General features: G+C 37.5%; 1 protein-coding gene across 1 annotated transcript in view; it reads left to right on the top strand.

The window, feature by feature from the left end:
• Positions 1-22,863, top strand: part of ctdp1 (CTD (carboxy-terminal domain, RNA polymerase II, polypeptide A) phosphatase, subunit 1) — a 54,053-nt gene extending 31,190 nt beyond the window's left edge. The window contains exons 6-13 of the mRNA XM_017708454.2: positions 3,092-3,182; positions 3,790-3,962; positions 4,664-5,623; positions 13,120-13,261; positions 13,510-13,731; positions 18,175-18,331; positions 19,890-20,089; positions 22,118-22,863. Of these exons, the coding sequence (XP_017563943.1) occupies positions 3,092-3,182; positions 3,790-3,962; positions 4,664-5,623; positions 13,120-13,261; positions 13,510-13,731; positions 18,175-18,331; positions 19,890-20,089; positions 22,118-22,295 (2,123 nt within the window). The 3' untranslated portion in view covers positions 22,296-22,863. The remainder of the gene's footprint in view (positions 1-3,091; positions 3,183-3,789; positions 3,963-4,663; positions 5,624-13,119; positions 13,262-13,509; positions 13,732-18,174; positions 18,332-19,889; positions 20,090-22,117) is intronic.
• Positions 22,864-23,063: the final 200 nt, after the last annotated feature.

The raw sequence follows: 23,063 nt of genomic DNA, 5'->3' as shown, positions 1-23,063 counted from the left end.
CGACCAATCCACTTTCCAGGAAACTGTTCATCTAGGAATGCTCAGATCTGACACCCATAATGTGGTGGTGCACCATCTTGCTGGAAAAACTCAAGGAACATGCCAGCTTCCAAAGTGGATTGGTCATCATGGGCTAGTTGAATGGCCCCCCAAGGTCTCCTGATCTGACCCCCTTAGACTTATCTTTGGGGTCATCTGAAGGCAGTTGTCTATGCTGTGAAGATACAAGATGTGCAGCACCTGAAACTACGTATACTGGAAGCCTGTGCTAGCATTTCTTCTGCGGTGTTGCTATCAGTGTGTGAAGAGTGGGAGAAGAGGGTTGCGTTGACAATCCAACACAATGGACAGCACTTTGAACACATTTTATAAGTGGTCAGAAACTTGTAAATAACTCATGAAAGAATAAAGTTACGTTAAAACCAAGCAACATAGGTATATATAGGTGGAAGTTCTTTTTATCAACTTAAAGAAAAATTTAGGCCTGTATAGAATACCACATTGTTGAAAATAAAGCACAGGAACACTTTAACTTGATTTGGGGTCCAAAATTTGACCATTTAAAGGGACTTAAAACCTCATTCTTTTTCCTTCTGTTTTCTTTGTCTCCTGACTCTCTTTTTGTTCCTGTACTCTTTTCTGGTCTGTGAGGATTGGGCTAGGGTGGGCAGGGACTGTTCATATTGGCGTTGTCATTAACCCGTGTTATTGAATTGCATAAAACTGAAAATACATTAAAAAATCTTTAAAACTGATAATGTCAGTGAACTGTTATGTCTCTTTTGAAACGTAGTCTGGGCTGAAGTACTCCAAATAACTTAAACACGAATGGATGAGGCTATGTTCTGGGTATTTGTATTTGAATATATGGGTATTTGTAAATGCTATTCTTGCAGCTCAGCTTTCATATGTGGGTGTATGAACTTGGGAATCTGTTGTGCAGCAGAAACTTTAACAGTCTTTGCATACTACATCAGAATCTTGTAATGTGGGTGATTGGATAGACATGCTGGGTATCCAGAATTTGCTTTTTTTATTTTTTGCACTGGAACTACAAGGCTAATGTTGCTAGCAAGTATGTGCATATGTTTTTAAAAAAAAACAACAAAAAAAAACATGTGCATGCCTGTGGTAAGTGGAGCCAAGTGGAAGCTAGAGAAATCAAGTGGTGATCTGCAGTTTTATTGTTCACTACCAGTTGTGGCAGAAGTATGTGGATGTTCCATGTAATTAGTAGGTTAGGTTATTTCAGCTGCACCATTTGCTAATTGCTGTATACTATTGAGCACTCAGCCATGTAACTTCCATAGTAGTTCCACTACACTGTTAGAAACATCGCTATTTAGGCATGTTTCCGAAAAACATAAAACTGCAATCCATAAGCCTTTTCTGTGTGAGGGTACAGATCTTTAATTCGTCCAGCTTTTTTGTCCCAGAACGCACATTGGCAAGGAATATGCTAGGTAGCTTAGGTAGCATACTAAGCTGGCCTTAGTATGCAGACCTCATGGCTTACCCCATCTTTGTTTATGGTTGTGACGCTCTTCCGGCTGATGTGAATGGCTCATTTGGTCTCAGGTGTCCTGATTAGCCCAGGTGGTAGCTGGTTGAATTCGAATGGAAGTTCCAAAATCCGGTGATTTAGATCAAGTAGTGTCTGTCTGTTGTAACTAAAGTTTGCATGAGCGACTCGAGCAAAACCGCAGGAGCTTGTTGGTTAAATAAACATTATATCACTAAAACTGGTGAGACGCTGAGCTTCACGATGCATACGCACTTGTCATCTGTTTTATGTTATGTGTTTATTTTTTATGTATATCTGTGGTCTTTGGACACTATCTCAGAGAAGCTCTTTTGAAATGGATAGTAACATATTTACATCTATTTAGGATAAATGTAATTTTGTTCTCGAAGAACATTGAGGCTGACCCTCTTTTACAATGTTTCCAAGTTAATACAGAGTAAGGGATTGATAATGTGTAAGAACATATCAAATTATAAAAGTATATTTAATAATTGAAGACTTTTGTCCCATATAATAATATAATTATCTTGTCCCATATAATTCTGACCACCTTTTAAGCAAAATGTGCCTGGTGACTTCAGGATATACCCTCCAAGCACACATCTCAAACACAATTTAAATTACTTATTTTTAAGGTATTCCATTTTTTATTTTAAGGCACTTCAGTTTTTTTGAATATTTCACAAAAAATGCAAAAACGCAGGCTTAATGGTTACATGGGCTTATTACGGGTTATTTTTAGTGTTTGTGTAAAGCATTATTACAAAAGTATTAACTTGTTTGTAGCATGTAAAGAATTATTTAGGCTTTTTGCACTACATGATATACACTATACAGTGTATAGATATATGCTATACAGTGTACAGAGTGTTAACAATAATTAATGTATGCTACAACACTTTACAGTTGCAAATTTGCAATTGCAAATCTTTGGTTAATGTTGGGCATCTAAAGAGCATCTACAGTAGAAAAATTGTCATCCTCTGAACAATTTTGCATTTCCTAGTATTTTATAAGCAACTTCAGGAATAGCCTAGTCATTTGCCTGTGTGTGTGTGTGTGTGTGTGTGTGTGTGTGTGTGTGTGTGTGTGTGTGTGTGTGTGTGTGTACACATGTAGCATAAGCCACTCCACATCCCTAGCAAGTGTACTTATAGGATTTACCTAGTGGCCTGATTTTGTTCATTGAGAGGAGTTTCTGCAAAAGATGGCAAAATGGAAGCCACTAGAAGGGCTGTATCAGTGATCAGTGTAATGACATTCACAACGGTGTTTGTTCTTTTTTTGATGGTAAATTGAAATGGTTATGGCATTAGTATTTGTCCATTTTACTATTAATCTAGTAGTTTTTAATTTCATTATCTTCTGTCTCTGCACTTAAGAGGTTCATCTCCTATTCTTGTCAAAAGAGAAATCTAAATGCGAAAGAGTGGAAGTTCACAGATTGTGTAATCATGTTGATGCATTGGAAGATATTTACTCCGTTTGCCTCTTTTAAGAGTCTGTCTTTTTTTCTTGTTGTCTTGTCTTTTTTCCCATTTTTGCCCTTTCTGTATTCTTGCAAAGGCTTTCTGGACCCTGAAAAGAAGCTTTTCTCTCATAGAATCTTGTCCAGAGATGAGTGCATTGACCCATACTCCAAGACTGGAAATCTTAAGTGAGTGAATGGTTAGAACAAATATTATTGCTGTACTTGACATGCTTTAAACATATTTCATGATTTTCCCTTGATACTTTCAGTACCTCTTTTTTGTTGAATTTTTGCTTTTTAATGTTTGTACTGCTAGTTCTGACATTTGGCATGTTTTGAGTTGATCACAGGCTGCTAACATTTCATCACTGCACAGAGATTTTGAAATTGGCCGTAATCAGAAAAGCATACACTTAATAGTACAAAGCATATAATAACATGATGAAAAATGGTCAGCTTCATAATTAATGGCACCATAATGACAAAGGGGGAAAAGGTATTGTAATTTGTTTATGGTTAATTTTTTTCATGATATCAGTGACATGACACATCCTAGGTGAGTTGCCATATAGTCAGTTCTTACTGTGAAACAGTGAGAGAGATGGGATGTCAAAGTGCAAAGCTTTTTCTTTGTGCCTGGATATTAATCGAAGTGTTTTTTAAAACAGTGAACAGACAGATTTCCCTTCAGGTGATCTAACTGTGATTGCAACCATTGACAGAATACAGTAACATCCTGGAGGTGCTGTCATGTCCATGTACAAGCCAGTAAAGCTGTATTTTACCCTTGTAGAAATTTGTTCCCATGTGGTGACTCTATGGTGTGCATCATTGACGACAGAGAAGATGTGTGGAAGTTTGCCCCTAACCTAATCACTGTGAGAAAGTACGTGTACTTCAAAGGAACGGGTGATATCAATGCATCACTGGGGTCACGAGATGGCCAGCTGGCAAAGAAAGATACTGGTAACAAATGCTTACTGATATTCAGTCCTAAAGTTGTTGCTGGTAGAACAGATGTTAATCTTTTTGAATTCACAGGGCTTTATTTCTTTCTTTATTAATTATTTCTTAATTATGTAATAATTCATAATTACTTAATTTCCTGTTAGCTGTTTTCTAACCTTTTTCTGTTTTTTGGCAAGTTAATATTCTTTTCAAAAATAGGCATTTGTTTGTTCTGGACATTGGACTCAAAAATGGTGGTACAAAAAAAACCACAGGACCTCATTTTATCTTTATCGTGAAATTTGTGAATTTGTGTATCGTTACACTCCTGCTGCCTATAATGCTTCTGATCAAAGAAACGGCCAGAGTAATGTTAGCAAAGTGTTCTGTGTGGCTGTTCACTTGCTAATGTTATACAGACAAAAAGAAATCCTGAAATGTGCCATATACAGTGGTAATTTCAATATTTCAATAATTTTTCATATTGAGGTTTGAAAAGGAGACACTGAAGCTTGTTCATAGGTTCTCTCAGAAAGGCTTATTTCATTACCAAAGAATGAAACTGATTTACATTATAGAAGCTACCTGCAGAATATATGTTTGAAAAAACAGGTATTATTTGTTTAAAAATTCTTTGTCTGATATTATTCCTTGGAGATAAGCCTGTTCACCTTTTTCCTACTTTGTTTATACCTTAACTATCATGTGCTGTCTTGTAGGTACTCAGGCTAGTCATCCTGTAGGAGGCTCAGATCTCTCTGCCACATCAGAACATGGGGAGCAGAGTAATGGATTCAGGAAGCATGACAGAGATTGTAAAGCTGTGCATGAAGATATGTCAACCTTTAGCTGTGACTTTCGGGGGCCAACAACCAGAGAGGAAAGTCATTCTGAGGGGAAAGGAGATGGAACTGAACATTTGAGTGACAAGTACAGTGTTAAGGGGGAGGAAGCAGGTGTCTCAGGTAGAGTGAGTAACTCAGGTGAAATAGTCCATAGAGAGAATATGACTACTGCTGATAATATACATAATGACTTGAACTTTGACCCTTTAAGTGACAGTGAAACTGACTCAGGTAAAGCAGGGCTGCCACAGAGCAAAAATGAAGAACAATTTTCAGAAACTGGAACATGCACACAAACAAAAGTAAAGGAAGACAGTTGGGTTAGAGAGGGAAATGGAGATGAACGTATAGAAGCTCTAGAGGAGAATCAAGGGGTTCTTAGTGAGCTAGACAATGGTAGTACTGACAAAAAAGAAACTGAGACAGAGTCTCAAAACAGTGAGCAATCAGGCATCACAATGGGTGAGGAATCTCTAGACCACAGCATGGGGGATGAAGAAGATGAAGAGGAGGAAGAAGACACAGACGATCATTTGATTTACCTAGAAGAGGTCTTGGTGCGCATTCATAAAGAATATTACTTGCGCTATGAGGCCTACCTCAGGAAGGAGAGTCTGGAGTTGCCAGATGTTCGTAAAATTGTCCCTGAGCTGAAGAGCAGATCCTTGGCAGGCACCACCGTTGTGTTTAGTGGCTTATACCCTACTAACTATCCCATGGAACGAACACGAGAGTGCTACCATGCCAAGGCATTGGGTGCCAAGATAGGCAAGAGCCTTGTGCTTACCGCCAAAGATCCTGACCGCACAACACACCTGATTGCTGCACGTGCAGGTGAGTTATACACCTTTTTTGACATCTATAATAACCTTTTAATGTTTGTAAGGAGTTAATAACAACCTTTTTAATAACTGAGTTTTTTAAAACTTTGTATTACTGTATTTTATGTACTTTAGAATACTCTAAATACTTAAGTGTCATTAAAATCTTAGTCAGCAGTTGAACTGGAGGAGAGTATGCATACTGATATCTGTCAGTAATTGTCAGTGTAAAAGTGAATTTAATCTTAATGAGAAACAATGTTAAGTATAAAGCATATGATTGTACAGCTCAGACATTTTTCCAGGGTCCAAGCACAAAATGTTGAAACCCTTTTGTAATTGTTAGGATTTTTCTTGTTTTTCTTCTCCCATAATACGAATTGTGCAGACCAAACCATAAGTCATATAGACATTAAACCTTGTCAGTAGATAGGAGTCTGTCCTGCTACTCAGGGCCAAAAGTCTGATCAGCCTCAAGATGGTGCTGTAGCAAAGCATCAGACCTTTTGGTCGGTATTTTCTGCATGTATCATGGAGACAAAAATTGTTCTACAGATTTCTACACATGGCCCACAAAAAAGCCCCAAAAGCCAATTTGTTCTGCCCACTTGAGTGCTGATCGGACAGAATCAGTTTTACATGAGGAGGTGGGGTAATGTCATTTTACCACAAGACATCTGTACTGTTCATGACCTATTTGCACAGGCTGAGAGTAGGCTACTCATGCCTACTTAAAAACTTGTCAAAACATTTCATTTAGCTGCTGTTCCATTTACCTTAACCATATTTCTTACATAAAGGCACTGCATCATTGTCATTAGCTTGGGAATTGACAGCAAGCTGTCAACATCACTGAAGAAAATCAGATGCTATTTTCTACATTTTTTATTTTTTAATGTTCAGAGTTGTACAGAGTTGAGGTAAGATAGTATATATTGTTTTGATTTTAGCCAGAGAGAATACAAGTAAACACATCTTCAAGAGCCTCAATTTTTAAGAAACTCCTTTTTCTCACTGTATGATATTTTTACAGATGTGCCAATTTGCAAAGGATTAGTACAAGTTGGAGTTTTTTATAGTATATTTTTATGGAGTGCATGATCCCGCATCAGTAAGGATTCCAGCACCTTTTATCTACTGATAAATGGTGCTGGAATCCTTACTGATGCAGGATCATGCACTCCATAAAAATAAATTGTATGGCAAATTCGGGCAGGGCTAAAATCACAGAGAAATGCTGGGAAAATTTCTTTACATCACCTCTCCATAGAAACCTAATTGAAATCCTAATTGTAACTCATTGTTAAACTTTACACACATGTACCTCAGGGTGCCTACATGCTAGAAGCCGATGCAGAGTTGTTGCATAACTCAAGGTTGTCCGATTGACATTAGCATGCTGCAACTGTGTGCTGTCCCATGTCAGTTTGTGTAAGGCTGATATATTTGAAAAAGCATTGCTGCCATCAGCCAATCAGATTTCAACATGTGTATGACTGCCTTAGATTTGGCAAAACACCATACACCAACTTGATGTGTGTCCCCTCTACTAACCATTAAAATATGATGGGTATTGGCCACCAGAGGGGCCTGTTTACAAATTCATCACAATATGTCATTTTCAATTGTAGTCCAAAAAAACAACAGATATTGTTTCACTGTCTGTCATACTATACACAAACCAAAGATGAAGTAATTTTAATAAGGCATGATAAAGCTATTTGCAGCCCCAGTTACCAAATCACTTTGTAATTTGCATCCCATCTAATTGATTAATGAGTCAATTTTAACACTTTATGAAATGACTAATAGCAGTACGTACCCTCCAAAAAACCCTGCACATTTTGGTTTAAAGTTGACCATATTATGACCAAACCAAATATGTATTCCTTTTACTGCAGAAGTTACCACGTACATTCAGTAAATTAGTAATTCGCACCCCATATAATTGAAAGGAGTTAAATGAACAAATTATTAAATGACTATTAAAAGTAAGTAGGCAAAAAACTGCACATTTTGGTCTACTATTCTATGAACACATCAAATATGAGTTGCCTTTACCAGTAAGAAGACCATAAAGCAATAATTGTTTAAAATCTGTCAGACTATGCACAAACCAAATATGGAGTAATTTGACCAACTTTTAAAAAGTAATTAGCAGCCAAGGTGCAGAATAGTTCAATAATAATAATTACTAATTAGTAATTTGCCCCATCTCACAAGTCTAATTCAAAACATTGTAAAATGAGCATTATCATTAATCAAAAACAAAAGAGCTTTGCATAATATCCAAAACACACATTTGTGAACCTGTCGTAAGGTTTTCCTCAATCCAAAAAATCTGTTTGGTAAATAATAAGTAAATAAAGCTCACAAGACACTAGACCTCAATAATAATCAAAAAAATGTTTCATCTTTAGAAGTGATATGGCTGCCATGAGCTAAATAATTCTTCTTGATCAGAACAGAATTTGCTAAAATAACTCTGCTTTATCCAAAAAAATGTGAAACTTTATGGTTGTGTATGATAGATGAAGATAGCTTATTCATTTTGGCAGATGTACATTATTAGGGAGTCACATCACTGCTAAATAATTGAATAACTAAATAATCAGATTAAGCTGAAAATTTGAAATTTGATTGAGATATGCAAATTGTTGTCCAGATTAGCCCTTAAGATATGGTAAAATGCTCAAAAACACTTGGTCTTTACAAATCTTGTTAGAAATATGTCATCTATAGGTAAATGAGGGCCATGTAATTGAGCTCTCTAACCTTAAGAAATTTGCTGTTAGAAGTTATTTCAGAAATTGAACTCTTTGTCGAGTATTTTGACTGAATATTTCAGTTTGAACGAAACTTGAAAAATGGTTGACGTAACTTATGGAGACCTTTTGACATTCCGACTCCATTTGCTCTGTGTTAAAAGGGCCCCTTACGGTTGCAGTGGGCCTCGTTATGGCACGCATATCAAATGGTGAAACTGAACAACATGGCAAATACAACTATGTCAGAAATTTTACCATTTGTCATACATTTTTGACTTCTTTGTTAAACATGTTTTGCGTGTTATACAACATGTTTAAAGACCTCTGTGCAACATGTATGGCAAACAAGCCTTTTATTTTTTCCTCACTCAGTATATAAGGTTCGGACTGCATTAGACCTTGTTGGACATCACTGGCCCACAGTACAAGGCCTTATTGGGCTGATACATGCCTGGACTGTTGAGCTCTATACTTATTATTAATATTATGAAACTCTAGTCTATATTTAAATAAATTATTAAATAGTCTTCATACTTCACCTTCTTCTCTTTATTATTCACTATAATTCACACACTACTTATAAGACTGGTAATAATAGAAATTTAATGCAGTTTTCACTTGTTTTAGTGTTTTAAAAAAACGTTTGCTTTTTTTGGTGTTTCATGATTGTCACTTATCGTTTTCATTTTGAGTACTGCTTTTTCTTTTTATTTGTCCTGTCTTTTTACAGGGTCATTTATTTCAACTATTTCAGACAGTGCTCTGATGAGCAGTGTACACTGTAAAACCTGATAAGTAATCATATGGCTTAAAAAAAAAAACCTGCCTCAAACTATTAAATGATTCAAGTTAACCATAATGAGCCATTTGTATGAACCATACACATTTTTATTGTTGTATGTGTTGTAAATTTGGTGAATTGTATTAACACCATTATTGTGTTGATCTTGACTATTTTAGTTAATGTAATAGTGGTACTCATTATAAATCAGTAATTGTGGACAAAGGGAGTTGTGTCAAACTAACATTTGTCTATACAAAGTCCTAATGTTCAAGTTAAACTAACTCTGTTCCGTATTGGGGGAAAAAAGTAACCTGTTTGTAAAAAGTTCTTATTCTAAAGAGGCAGTTTGTTTCATTTTAAACTATTGCCTAAAAAGTCTTAATGTACTTTAAAGGTCAAGTGCTCTGGACATTATGTTTAGTTTGAGTGCAAAAGGTTTCATTTTTTGACCAAGGCTCTTAAAAGTTGGTTGCATTTTCTGCTTCTTATCCAACGTAATATGAAACACAAATAAACTGTGTTGAGGTCTGGGCTCTTATTTTGTTGTTCTGAGAATGTCAGCAGCTTTTTTTGAGGAGCATGTCAATCTTCTCAGCAGTATACTTTAGGTTTTTTTTTTATTTTTAACTTTTACTTTTTAACACTCATAATACATCCAGTGAACACACATCACAAACTTTTTATACATCCCTAAGCAGTGCACTGATCCTCATTAGTGCTTGACTGATGGTTGTATGCATGGTGGTCTCTCACTGCTTTGGCAAAGTACAGACTGCTTGAGCTTTTTCATGATGCACCGCACTACTTTTTCTCCATAACTTTACTGAGAAATCCTGTTTGTGAATGTGATGTGAACTCCATGTTGTGCTGATATAGTTTGACACAAATGCTAAACTATGTGGTTGTAATAAGCCATTAAAGAAAAGTTTTTCAATATGGTGAATTGTTTCTCTCTCTTACAGTTTGAACAATTTAATGAAACCAAATTATTTGGTAACTTAGCCTTCCGGAAGATCTTTTTTTGGTAGTACTTGATCTTCAAGAACTGTCCAGCTTTAAATCTATTTCCTTTCATATTCCTCCTTACTTCAGTCCTGTTCTGTCCCTGCTGTAGTTTTACAGTAGTTGATACCCTTTCCTTCAATACTAATGAGGTTCAATACCATTCCTTGCCCTTGGCTGTTCTAAAGAGTACAACATGACTGCTTACCCTAACAGTACGTTACTTTGTATTTATAGTATTATGTGTATATACATGCGTATATATGATTCATATATCTGTGTGTGTGTACGTGTGTGTGTGTGTATGTGTATATATATATATATATATATATATATATATATATATATATATGTGTGTGTGTGTGTGTGTGTGTGTGTGTGTGTGTGTGTGTGTGTGTATGTATATATATATATATATATATATATATATGTATGTGTGTGTGTGTATATATATATATATATATATATATATATATATATATATATATATATATATATGTGTGTATATATATGTATGATATATACACACATAATACTATAAAATATATGCCATGTTACGTACTGTTAAGGTAAGCAGAGAGAGAGAGAGATGGATAGGTAGGTAGGTAGGTAGATAGATGTCATACAACCCCAATTCCAGTGAAGTTGGGACGTTGTGTAAAACATAAATAAAAACAGAATAAGATGATTTGCAAATCCTTCTCAACCTACATTCAATTGAATACACTGCAAAGACAAGATATTTAAAGTTTAAATGGATAAACTTTATTGTTTTTTGCAAATATTCACTCATTTTGAATTTGTTGCCTGCAACACGTTCCAAAGAAGTTTCTCTTAAGCTGACATATTTCAGCATTCATCCATGAATATTTATGTGTACGCAAGTCTTTGACTGGAGCGAGAATGTCAAGGGTTTCCCATAAGTTAGAGACAAGATCATTACAGGATGGAGGCAGATCTGTATTCAGTGAACAGTTATAAATGCTTTTAAATTTCTCAACTGTTTCTGTGTTGTGCTTTTTAAAGTAACTTTCAGGTACTTTTTTCCTTAAAGAAAGAAAGAAAATACAGAAATGATCTGATAAGAAAACATCAGAGATTTGGGACACTTAATAAACCTTTAGTGATTACCAGATCCAGGATGTGACTGAACTTGTGGGTAGAGCTGCAAAAAGTGAGTGTTTTGCTTTTGAGGTCTGTATATTACAATTAGTACCACACATGTATGACTGACTAAAAAGGTCCATTGCATGTCACCGATAGTGATATTTTTGCAGTTAATCACTATTTTAAATGCATGTCACTTCTCATCTACTCTGTCTTGGTGTATGCTTAAATCTGCATTTTTCAGTAGTACCTTCAAGTAAAGTTGCTGTACCATTATCTCTAAGCCACATTTCTGACTGAAACATAAAATCTATGCTCTTTAATAAGATCTTGTGTTTTGTTATTTAAGATTAAGTGACACTTTTTAATCCCACAAACGGGGAAATTTCACCTCCGCATTTAACCCATCCGTGAAGTGAAACACCACATACACACTAGTGAACACACACACACTAGGGGGCAGTGAGCACGCTTTCCCGGAGCAGTGGGCTACCCTACCCATTGCGGCCGGGGAGCAATTGGGGGTTAGGTGTTTTGCTCAAGGACACGTCAGTCATGGACATTTAGTGCAGGGGATCGAACGGGCAACCTTCCAGTCACAGGGCCAGTTCCCTAACCTCCAGCCTACGACTGCCCACATTTAGTGACGTTATGTTAAGTAGAGTGAGGTTTAATTTTCTGATCACTACAGTGTGTAGTGAGGGAGACTGGTATTTTACAGGGTGCGCGAACAGGGTTTGATGACTTGATGTTATTGGAGCACGTTCTACCCTCAGAACTTGCAGAAGCTTTACTACCAAGACAGCACAGAGAGAGGGAAATGGCAGAAATGGGGGAAGCGTTGTCTATATCATAAAAAGTACATACCTGTCTGCTGTTTTATACTACCTGTTTATACTTACCCGTGTGTTTAGTGTCATGAAGTGCAGTCAGGCAGACCTGCTGTGGCTCGGGCATAGTCTGTCTTTGCGGTAAAATGATGGTCGCTCCTAGAAAGCACTCCAGTTGCTTACGTAGCTGACTCTGTTGGTCTTACGTCAGCTTAGGAGCCAGCAGTGCCATGCCTGCTGAACACCTTGCTGTTTTACAAGTGCTGAGAGCAGAGATAGTGAAGGAGCTAAGCAGCACTGGCATTCTCTGAACCCCAGACCCAGAAATGAGCACTGGCATTCTCTGATCTCGTGTGCCACTAGCCCAGTCCATGATGGTCCTGATAAACTGTTCCTGTACTGACATGATTTCTAAAGGCAACTCTGTAGTCCTGTTCTGTGGTGTACTGCTGCTGTGCTCTTCCTGCTCCTACGCATTTCCACTTCACAATAACGACATTGCAGCACAGGACAGTTATATCAGTAATTTGACAAGGTAGCATCCTCTGCCTGTACCATATTGAAAGTCACTGAGCTTTGGTATGACCTATTCTACTGACACTGTTTGTGTGAGTGGTTGTATGCCTGATTTTATGCATGTTAGTGATGGGCTTGGCAGATATATCTGAATCCACAAATTTAAAGAAATCTTCATTTACTTTTTGGCCTTGTAGTGTATGTACATTTATGAAGGCAGTAGCAGAGCCAGAAGAATAAAAAATATTTAATGTTCTTCACTGAGATGTGTGGTATGCACCTTGTGTCATTATGTCTTTTAAAACTTTCAAGTTGTATTGACTTTTGGGTGAGGTATCATAATTGGTAAAGGTTTTATAAAGAGTTACACATTTGCTTGAAGCTTGAAATATATTTATGTAAAATACAGTAAATATTAATCAGTGAGTGTATGTATTTATCAACATTTATGTAGTTGCATACCAATGTAAAGTTTTATTTGTGTATGCTATTGTTCTCTAAGGCACAGAGAAAGTGCGCCAGGCCCAAGGCTGTAAACACCTGCATGTGGTGAATCCTGATTGGCTTTGGAGATGCCTGGAGCGATGGGAGAGAGTGGAGGAGCAGCTTTTTCCACTCAAGGAGGGCTACATCAAATCACAGAGGTCTCTTTCACTGTGTTTTATTTCTGTACATTCATCCTCTGAGTTAACACAACTTGATTTTTGTTTAGTTTCTGTTGTATTTGATATGTTAATACAGTTTGTTTTGTGTGGGAGGGGGTTTGGGTGTAGGTGTATGTGGATATGTTTTTGGCAGTAATACATTTCTCTCCTACATCCCTGAATCTTTGTTTCATTTATCAATATTGGGGCTTATTTTGTCTTCTGACAAAGTTATCTCTACCTTTTAGGAGTAACAGTCCATCGGCATTTCCTGACGTTCAGGAGTCCTTGTCATCGGCTGTAATTCACCCCACTCCTGTTCAGCCCAAATGCCCACTGTTCCCTGTGGTCCGCACGTATGATCCTGTAACTGGCAAGTTAATCCGGAGGGGTCCTCAGGCAACCCAACACACTTCCCACCTACAGCCCCACAGAACTCTACCTGGACATGAAGTGCACTCAAACCTTAGGTAATTTTCTTCTCTGTGGTCTAGATTTACGGCATATCCCTGTGTTCTTGTATGGATGCTTTTGTTATTTTGATAGGTTTTCAGTGAAGGTGGACAGGTGAAGTGCCAGAGGGGTGTAATATTTGTAGTGTTCTTGCCCTTTGGCAATATTCGATTTTCTGTTACGCCCCGTCTCCACATTATTCTTGAAAGCAATAAAGCAGAACTTGTAAGCTATAGCAGTCTTTCATATTATGGTGCATAAATAATTGCAAATATCATTACTATTTTCAGACCAATTCTCTGGAAAGACACTAATTCAAGCAGTGATAATAGAAGCTGTCTGGTGAAGGTAAAGAGAAAATAAGTTTTCAGATCTTATCTATCAAGTGCAAGATCAAAACAACGTAGCATGTAGCAATGTTGTATTTAAACCAGAACTACAATAAATTGGGACAGACAACAAAATGGGATGAATAAGCCATGTTTTGCCAAAGTTCAGATTTTCAGACACATTCATCCTGTGTAGTCCTAGGATTAGCAACTAGATAATAATTCAGAAATTTAAGAGGTTAACAAATTGCAAAATGTCATTAAGTATTATTTGAGGGGATTCTGGAAATTACTGCATTTTTAGTAGATTTTAGGTTTAATACAACTGCATCTGCAAACAATAATAAATAATAATAATAATAATAATTTTAAAGTTCAATTTATATAGTGCCTTGCACAAACTCAAGGACACTTTACATAGTATAAAAAAAATCTAGAAGACTAAGGAAGGAGGACAAAGAAGAGCAATTACGAAGAGTGGAAGGTAGAGAATTCCAGGGTCTGGGGGCAGCAGCACTGAAAGATCTGCCACCCATAGTAGAAAGTCTAGTTGAAGGAACTGTGAAGAGAGCACAAGAGGGACAATATAAAGAGACGAGATCAGAAAGGTATGCGGGGGCCGGACCATTTAAAGCCTTGAAGGTAAGAAGAAGGATTTTGTACATAATCCTAGAACTAGTAGGAAGTCAGTGCAACTGTTGAAGAATAGGAGTAATAGAAAAGTGAGTTACAGTAATCGATGCGAGAGAAGATGAAGGCATTGATCAAAATTTTAGCGTCCATGTCAGTGTCACTCATCATAGGGCGCAAGCATGCAATGTTGATGAAATGCGGTTTTGGTGACTAGTTTACTGTGAGACTCAAGAGACAAGAAGACAGCCAAGGTTGATGACTGGGATATGTTCCGCGAGGCATCAAACAGTAACATTGACGAATATGCAGATTCAGTTACCGGGTTCAGCAAAAAGTGTATAGAGGATGTTGTGCCCACAATAACAGTTCGCGTTTAACTTACCCCAGTCAGAAGCCTTGGCTCAACTGTGAGGTCCATGCTGCTCTGAACGCGCATTCCGCTGCTTCTAAATCTACATCAACACTGAGTATAGAAAAGCCAGCCATACTCTCCGTAAGACCATAAAAGCAGCCAAATGCGAGTACAGGGCTGAAGAGCAGTCACAGTTCAACACCACCAACACAAGAAGCCTGTGGGAGTGGCTAAACACAATAACGGACTTTAAGAGGGAAACTCATTCTGTGAATAACATCAACGCTGTGCTTTCAGACGAGCTGAATGCTTTCCCGTTTCAAGACAGATCACACCGCACACGTGTGACTGATGTCTGCAGAGCCTTCAAGCGTGCTAACATCCACAAGGCAGCCTGACGGGATGCCTGCATGCATTCTCCAAGCCTGTACACATGAGCTGGCAGGAGTGTTTACAGTTTACAGACTTTAACCCCTCTCTCTTACTCTCAGTTGTTCCCACGTGCTTCAAACTGGCCACCATTGTGCCAGTTCCAAAGTCAGCCAGGGTTAATGCTCTAAATGATGCCCGGTTGCTCTGACCTCCATCATAAGCAAGTGCTTTGAGAAGCTGGTCAGAAACTTTCTGCTCCTCACTACCTGCCACTCTGGATTCACTGCAGTTTGCTTACAGACAGAACAGATCCACTGATGATGCAGTAACCCTGACTTTACACACCGCCCTCTCCCATCTGGACAAAAAGAATACGAAAGAATACATAGAGTTTTTGAGCATGAACTGCCTGTTTAAGGTCTTGCCACAGAATCTCAATGGGATTCAGGTCAGGACTTGTTTGGAGCATGAGACAGAGGCTGCCACTCACATGGAGCGAACACACCACACGGGTGGTAAAGAAGGCACAACAGCGCCTCTTCCACCTCAGGCGACTGGTGGACAGCCCAGCACATCACCAGGGTCCAGTTGCCAAACCGTTTGAATTTATACACCAGCCGCTGCCTGAGGAAGACCAGGAGGATTCTGAAGGCCTGCACCTACCCAAGCCACGATCTGTTCTCACAGCTGCTGGTACTGAAGCATAAAGTCCAGAACCAGCTGGTTCCGAGACAGTTTCTACCCCCTGGGCCATTAGGCTGCTGAACAGCCAGTATTGCTGGTGTATCAGTCTATAGGCCTGTCACTGCAATCAAAATTATTATCCCATGGAGGTCTGGATTTGGAATCATACTCAAAATAAAAGTGGAAAATCAAATTACAGGCTGATCCAATTCCTCAAGACAAGTTAAAATGAAGCTCAGTGTGTGTGGCCTCCACGTGCCTGAATGACCTCCCTACAACGCCTGGGCATGCTCCTGATGAGGCGGCGGATGTTCTCCTAAGGGATCTCCTCCCAGACCTGGACTAAAGCATCCGCCAACTCCTGGACAGTCTGTGGTGCAACGTGTAGTTGGTGGATGGAGCAAGACATGATGTCCAAGATGTGCTTGATTTGGATTCAGGTCTGGGGAACAGGCAGGCTAGTCCATAGCATCAATGCCTTCATCATGCAGGAACAGCTGACACACTTCAGCCACATGAGGCCTAGCATTGTCGTGCATCAGAAGGAACCCAGTTGTAGACACCACCTCATGCTACCTCTAGGGGTGAGAGCACTGACAAAATGCAAAAGTGACCAAAACATCAGCCAGAAAGGATGAGATTTCTTTTTTTTTTCTTAGATATTTATATATATATTTGTATTTAAATTCTATAGGGGGGCTACACACCTAAGATCACTCACTTTCCACCTGTCTAAATGTGATGTGACAAACATGATTTGATGCACATGCAAAAAGCGTATCTATAGCATACAGGTTTATCCATACCTTTGTTATTTACCACCTCAAAACAAAAAGTCTGTAATCTAATTATAAGCTATAAATTAGTGAAGCACTACTCACCCAAATGAATGAATTAGTTACCATGGTAACTGTTACAGCTGTGTTCATCATGAAATTGAAAATGTATTATTATGTGTTCCTGTGATTTTGTACATACAGAATGATTTTTTCCCAGAATAAAGTTTGAATATTCAACCAACACAAGACATAGGTTTAACTTACATTTTTTGAATTTCCTCACAGCACTTGGTGGAGAGAGCGAGAGAGTGGGAACATGTAATAAGCACAAGTGATTGAAATTAGCCGATGTTGGGGAGGATGTGACATTTTATTGTTCAGTCATGTGTTTAACTATGTTGCAGAATGAAAAAAGAACATGTACTGCAGCTGTCAGTATGTTGTCTGGGCCTTCTGCTTTTCCTGGATTTACTCTCCTCAAAGTTATTCTCATTTCTGTGGATGAATCTGTAAGAGCTGGTTCCTGTATCTCCTTGCTCACTTGAACCCTTTTCTGTGGCTCTGTGTGAGGGTGAGCATGATGGCAGCCTGGCATCTGGCAGTGCAGTCTTTTACTGCAGTTGATTTCCCCTCTGTGCTTGTTTTAATAATCTGTGAGCTATTTCAGTACTTGCACGGTTGTTAGGGGTTCTTTTGGGGTTTTTTTTCCCTCATTTAGTTCCTATGACCTTTCACTTTCCATTTGTTGTTTTTGTTATTAATAAGTGACATTAATAATAATAATAATAATAATAATAAACATTTTTGTACAGTACTGTAAATGACTGGGGATATCAGCTTGTGTTGGCATTGTTCAACAGAAGATTAGGTCTATAGTACTAGACAGTAGCAGGGTTGCTTTTGAAATTCTGATGTCCTTCTGATGCAGCAACATACTGTTATAAAATTACAAATATTTGATTTTTTAATTTATTTTTTTTTACGCTCATTCATAATTTACACAGTGACATGATATTTTTTTTATGCTTGCGGTTGTTCAGGACCTTTTAAAAATTATTAAAGTTTTGTGATTTGTAGAATCCTGGTGCCTTGTGGAAGCCCAGCACTAAAGCTTCTTTATGATACTGAAAAGAATATGTTTATTGAGGGGTAACATTGTACTGTTTCTTTAATATAATATTCTCATATGCTTATTTAAGAATTTATTTCCAAATCCAAAATCAGATCTTTAAGCATTTAAGTATTTTGATCACTTTTTTATTGTAATATATGTTACTTTTCCCTTGAAGTTATTACTGATTGTTTGTTTAGGTCAAATCTGGGGTCTCAGCAGCAGGAGGAGGTGGAAAGCTTGAATCAAGATGATGAGAAACATGAGCCCTCGCGCAGAAAACGACAGCCTAGTATGTCTGAAACCATGCCGCTTTACACACTCTGCAAGGAGGACCTGGAAAGCATGGACAAAGAGGTGAGAGCCAAGAAACAAATGTCATCAAGCACTCAGGCCTTGTTTACCATGATCTCAATGTAGTGATCAATTCATCAAGTCAAAACAACATGTTTACACTTGCCCTTTTCTAATGTGGCTGCATCTAGGTGTTGATTGAATCTCATTTCCCTGTTAAATATTTCTGCTTTAAATGTGGCTGGCATTGCACTGGAGCAGAGTAGCCTATATAGGCTGTATGTTCATATTATGGCAAGCCAAACAGGAAATATTTAATGAACAATGATATATATGGAATGAACATTGATATATATGGAATAAACATTGAACTATATTGAATAAAATTCACTGTCTAAGGTTTGAGGATGGCCTTAACAAACTCCAGGTGGAGATTAAAGGAAGGGGGATTCTGATAAAGTGACCAGTATTTATACACAGTGATCCCTTGGACAGAGTGATCTGAGAGTGACTGATATACTGTATAAGGTAAAGCCACAGATGGGTGGAGTTTCAGTATGTACATAATTTGACATGGTGCAGAAGAAGAGTCAGATGAAGCCATAATTTCTGTTTGAAAATGCTCTTGTATTGAGAGCAAGGGAAAACAATGCCGCTTGAAAAGCAACTGAAAATTGAAGTAGGTCACTCATAGCCCTACTCTTTTAAACATTTGTGTGTTTATGTATGTATATACACGTGTGTGTGTGTGTGTGTGTGTGTGTGTGTGTGTGTATGTATGTATGTATGTATGTATATATATATATATATATATATATATATATATATATATATATATATATATATATATATATACACGTTTACACAGCAGGTAAAAGTGGCCCAAATTTAATCTTTTTCCTCATATGTGACACAGATGTGTCATTTGTGTGTCAGTGTGAACAGCAAAAAAACACTTTGAATCAGACATTTTCAATTGCGATTTGAGACACTTTCACATGTGGTACTGAAATCCAATATGTATCCTATCTGCAGCAAAGTGACTCAGTCTGAACAGCCAGATTGGAATTCAAGCAACGAATGATGACATCATTTCACATTGCTGAGATTCATCAAACTTTAGGCTGATGTTCCTGTACAAAAAAAGTACGGTCTCTGCCGATCACTGTTGGAGGAGTCCGAGGCTGAAGCTTTTGAAGAATCTGAGAACACGAACCAAAGAAGTGCCCATGGCCAAATAACATGCCCTTTTTACACTGAACTCGAACACAATCTGTGTGATGAGTCCAGCTGTCAACCACTGGAACATCATCCTGCGATGCTGGTGAAGACGAAACTGAACCCTCCGGGAGCGACAGGCGTTCACTGACCATCATGACATTTTACTTCCGCCTCGTGAAGTATTGTTCTTCTGCGCATGTGGGTTGGTTTTACCAGCGAGATCTTTTCAGACTGATGTCGTATACAGGTCACATTTAAAAGTGAAACAGCCAAACAAAAAAGTCGGATTTAGTGAGAAAATCGGATTTGGACCACTTTTAACTGCTGTACAACATGGTTGAGCCTTGATTCTCATGCAGCTCAAAACTCTATTTTACAAGCTTACTGTTTTCTTGGGCAGGTCGACGATATTCTTGGGGAGGAGAGTGATCATGAGTGTGAAGAAAAAGAAAAGGAGGGAAAAATGGAGCAAGAGAAAGAAGCAGAGGAGCAACCACAGAACTGTAGGCAAAGGGCCGGATCATTAGATTACCAAGACCTGGGCACAGTGGTCAAGGATACATTGCTATCATCCAGCAGTTTGTCTGAAAGCATTTCAAGGTAGTGTACATGCAGTGGGCACAAGAGAATGAGAGAAATGTTTGTAATTTTTCCCTGTTCAGCTTTCAGCAACAAAATCAGCAACCACTTCAGTGTAACTGGTTGTACTGATTCAATTTCATTTGTTACAGAGAAGATATAGGTTTGGTTGGCTGGGTTTCATGGGGTGTGTGTTGTTGACTGAAATACATATACACTATACTGATATCAGTAGTTTTTGTATATTACAAACAACTTCGATCTTATGTGTGCGAGTTTCCTTAGTGATTAAGGTAGAGATAAGGCAGAACACAAGGTCACATCACCAGTTGCTGTAACTGTACTGGGAGCCAGTAACCTTCAGAATTTCTGAACTTCAAGAGGTACGTACTCCCATAGAAGTCTGTCTGACTTGTGTGTTGTTAGATCTGTGTAAAGAAAAACACACACACACACACACACACACACACACACACACACACACACACACACACACACAAAGGAAGAGCATCCATATAGGTTGTTTTCATTACTATGCTATGGCTGTATTACAGATTATAGAGCAGAGGTTTGCAAATCATGACTTGAATCCAGTTTTTGGTCCTGAATTTTATGATCATTGAAAGATGTGTCCTATCAGTTACATCAAAAGTTCAGTTACAGTCAGCTCCAAATGTACTGACGCTTCATGAAAATTACGTAAATTCTGTATGTTAACACATGCAGTGTGAGTTATTTTGTGGCTTAAAGAAATGCATTGTTTTTTTTTTTTGTTTTGTTTTTTTTGTTTTTTACACAGTTCAAGAAGCTTTTTCAAACAAAAAATGTTCTATTTACTAACATTTTTTAAGCAGGTTTTAAAAACATTGGCATCTACATTAGTAATATTTGTTGAAGCACCACCTAGTGAGAATAACAAAACTAATCCACTTTCTGTAATGCCTATTGAAATTGAAGTTGTTAAGCTAAAAATGACAGATATTGTATTTTTAATTTGGGGATTTTTAATTTTTAATTGTCTTATTGTGTGCTATAGCAATGATCTGGGTCAAAATTTGCATGCATGCACTGAATCGCAATTCATATAACTGGTTTAAAATTTGAGATGATTAGACTAACAATTTTTGAGTTTTAATAATTTAGTTCATAATTGCCAAGGCTATAATGATTAATTAATAGGTGACTATGGTGGGCAAAAAAAAATCAGTGATTTTAATCATTTTGATCATTTTTTGTGTATTTTTGTTAATTTTTCTTATTATTCTTTTTACAATCATCCAGACCAAAGTGTAAGTCCAAGAGATAATAAACTTGATCAATAGCTACTAGTCCATCCTGCTACTCAGGCACATGACATGAGCCTGGTCAGCCTAAAGGGGTGCTGTTGTGCAGCACAATGCATTTGGCTTTTTAACCAAAATTTTTAAAGACAAAATTCTTTTTTTTCCCTGATTCCTTGGTTCACAACAAACTACTTTGAAATTTGGAACATTTAGCTCCACCTATTTAGCTCTGTTTTTGCTTATTATACAAACATTTTGCGAACTAGCCCTAGAATTATTGCTCGATGCTCATGTAACTGGTGTCAAGAAATTCTCAAGTGCCTGAACCTTAATAATAAATACATTTAATGATTATTCATTTTCACTTTTGTTGTTGAAGAAAAAGGTCTGATATTATTTGTCTTGATTGAATTGTTTACATTAACATAATCTTTCCAGTAAGGGAGTGCAGAATGTTCATATTCATATGTTCTTTTCACACGTCCTTGTACATTTGATGCATATGTCTATACATGTTGCATACATAAAATTCCTGATATGCTTTGCACTAAAGAGTTTCCAGTTCAGACTTAAATGTTATTCCTCTTAACTTTATTTTCCCCATTTCACTATCATCTTTTCTCACTTTACCACTTCAGGATGCGCTCAAGGAAATCTCAGTACAGCGAGTTACATTAGGTTTTGTGCTTAGTTTGGTATTAACCATGAAACCAACATCAGTCTTACATCAATGTCAAGCACTAAAAAACAACTTTCTGTCCTGTAGGGGTCAGAAGAGGAAGCTAGAGGAGGCCAAGGAGGAGGATGATGAAGTGAATAATGATGATGACAAAGACGGAGACTTGTCTAGTGAATCTAGTAAGGATTCTAATGGGGATGGTAGCAGCTCAGAGGCAGATGAAATGGCTGCAGCTCTGGAGGCAGAGTTAAATGATTTCATTTGACCTGTGAAAAGATAACAAGGGCCAAGATGAACGAAGCTTTAGTTCCTGTCACAGAAGGTCTCTGCTGTCCTGTTCACACAAGGTACAAAGTTATGCTTTTATGTGGGTATTTGAGAAGTCAGGTATTGGAGGAATTTATTACAGTTTTGTTTTAAAGTTACCTTGGAGGGGGACAGGTTGGATTTTGTTTTTCCTTCTCTTTTCTTAGAAAAAAGAAATAATTGGTCAGAAATGCCAAACAGTGTGAACAGGGGTCTGTTTTCATGTTGTGGCCAGCAGCTGTATTTTTACATGGATTTCCATTTTCTCTCTCTCTCTCTCTGTCATGCCTTCCCTATATATCATACTGAACATTTACATAAATCAGTACTAAGCTCTGGCATGTTATACCTCGAAATATATTACATACTTAGAATGATTTTCAAATTAAACAAGCATTGAGTAGTTTTGTATCAATTTTGCCTCTGTGCAAAAAAAGTCAAATGTCCCATTATTACATGTAAATGTTCTTAATATGTGAACAAATTTACTTAATAAAATATTGATGAGATGGTATCAACAAGGTTAAGACAGTGTAATCAAGGTGTTGAATTAAGTAATTAGTGATTTTAAAAAACTAGGTCTTTGGTTGGCATTACCATGCCATAAAAAAACTATCATTGTAATCTTTGAACAGTTTTTTCCAGGTTATGAAAAGAAGTGTCTGCATTGAAGTTTTTTTTTATTATTATTATTTTTAATGAAAGACTGTGTTTGTATATTTCATAC

This window comes from Pygocentrus nattereri, chromosome 1, assembly GCF_015220715.1.
Source record: "Pygocentrus nattereri isolate fPygNat1 chromosome 1, fPygNat1.pri, whole genome shotgun sequence".
Taxonomy (NCBI): domain Eukaryota; kingdom Metazoa; phylum Chordata; class Actinopteri; order Characiformes; family Serrasalmidae; genus Pygocentrus; species Pygocentrus nattereri.
Note: the sequence above shows the minus strand (reverse complement) of the source record. Positions and strands in the feature narration are given on the sequence as shown.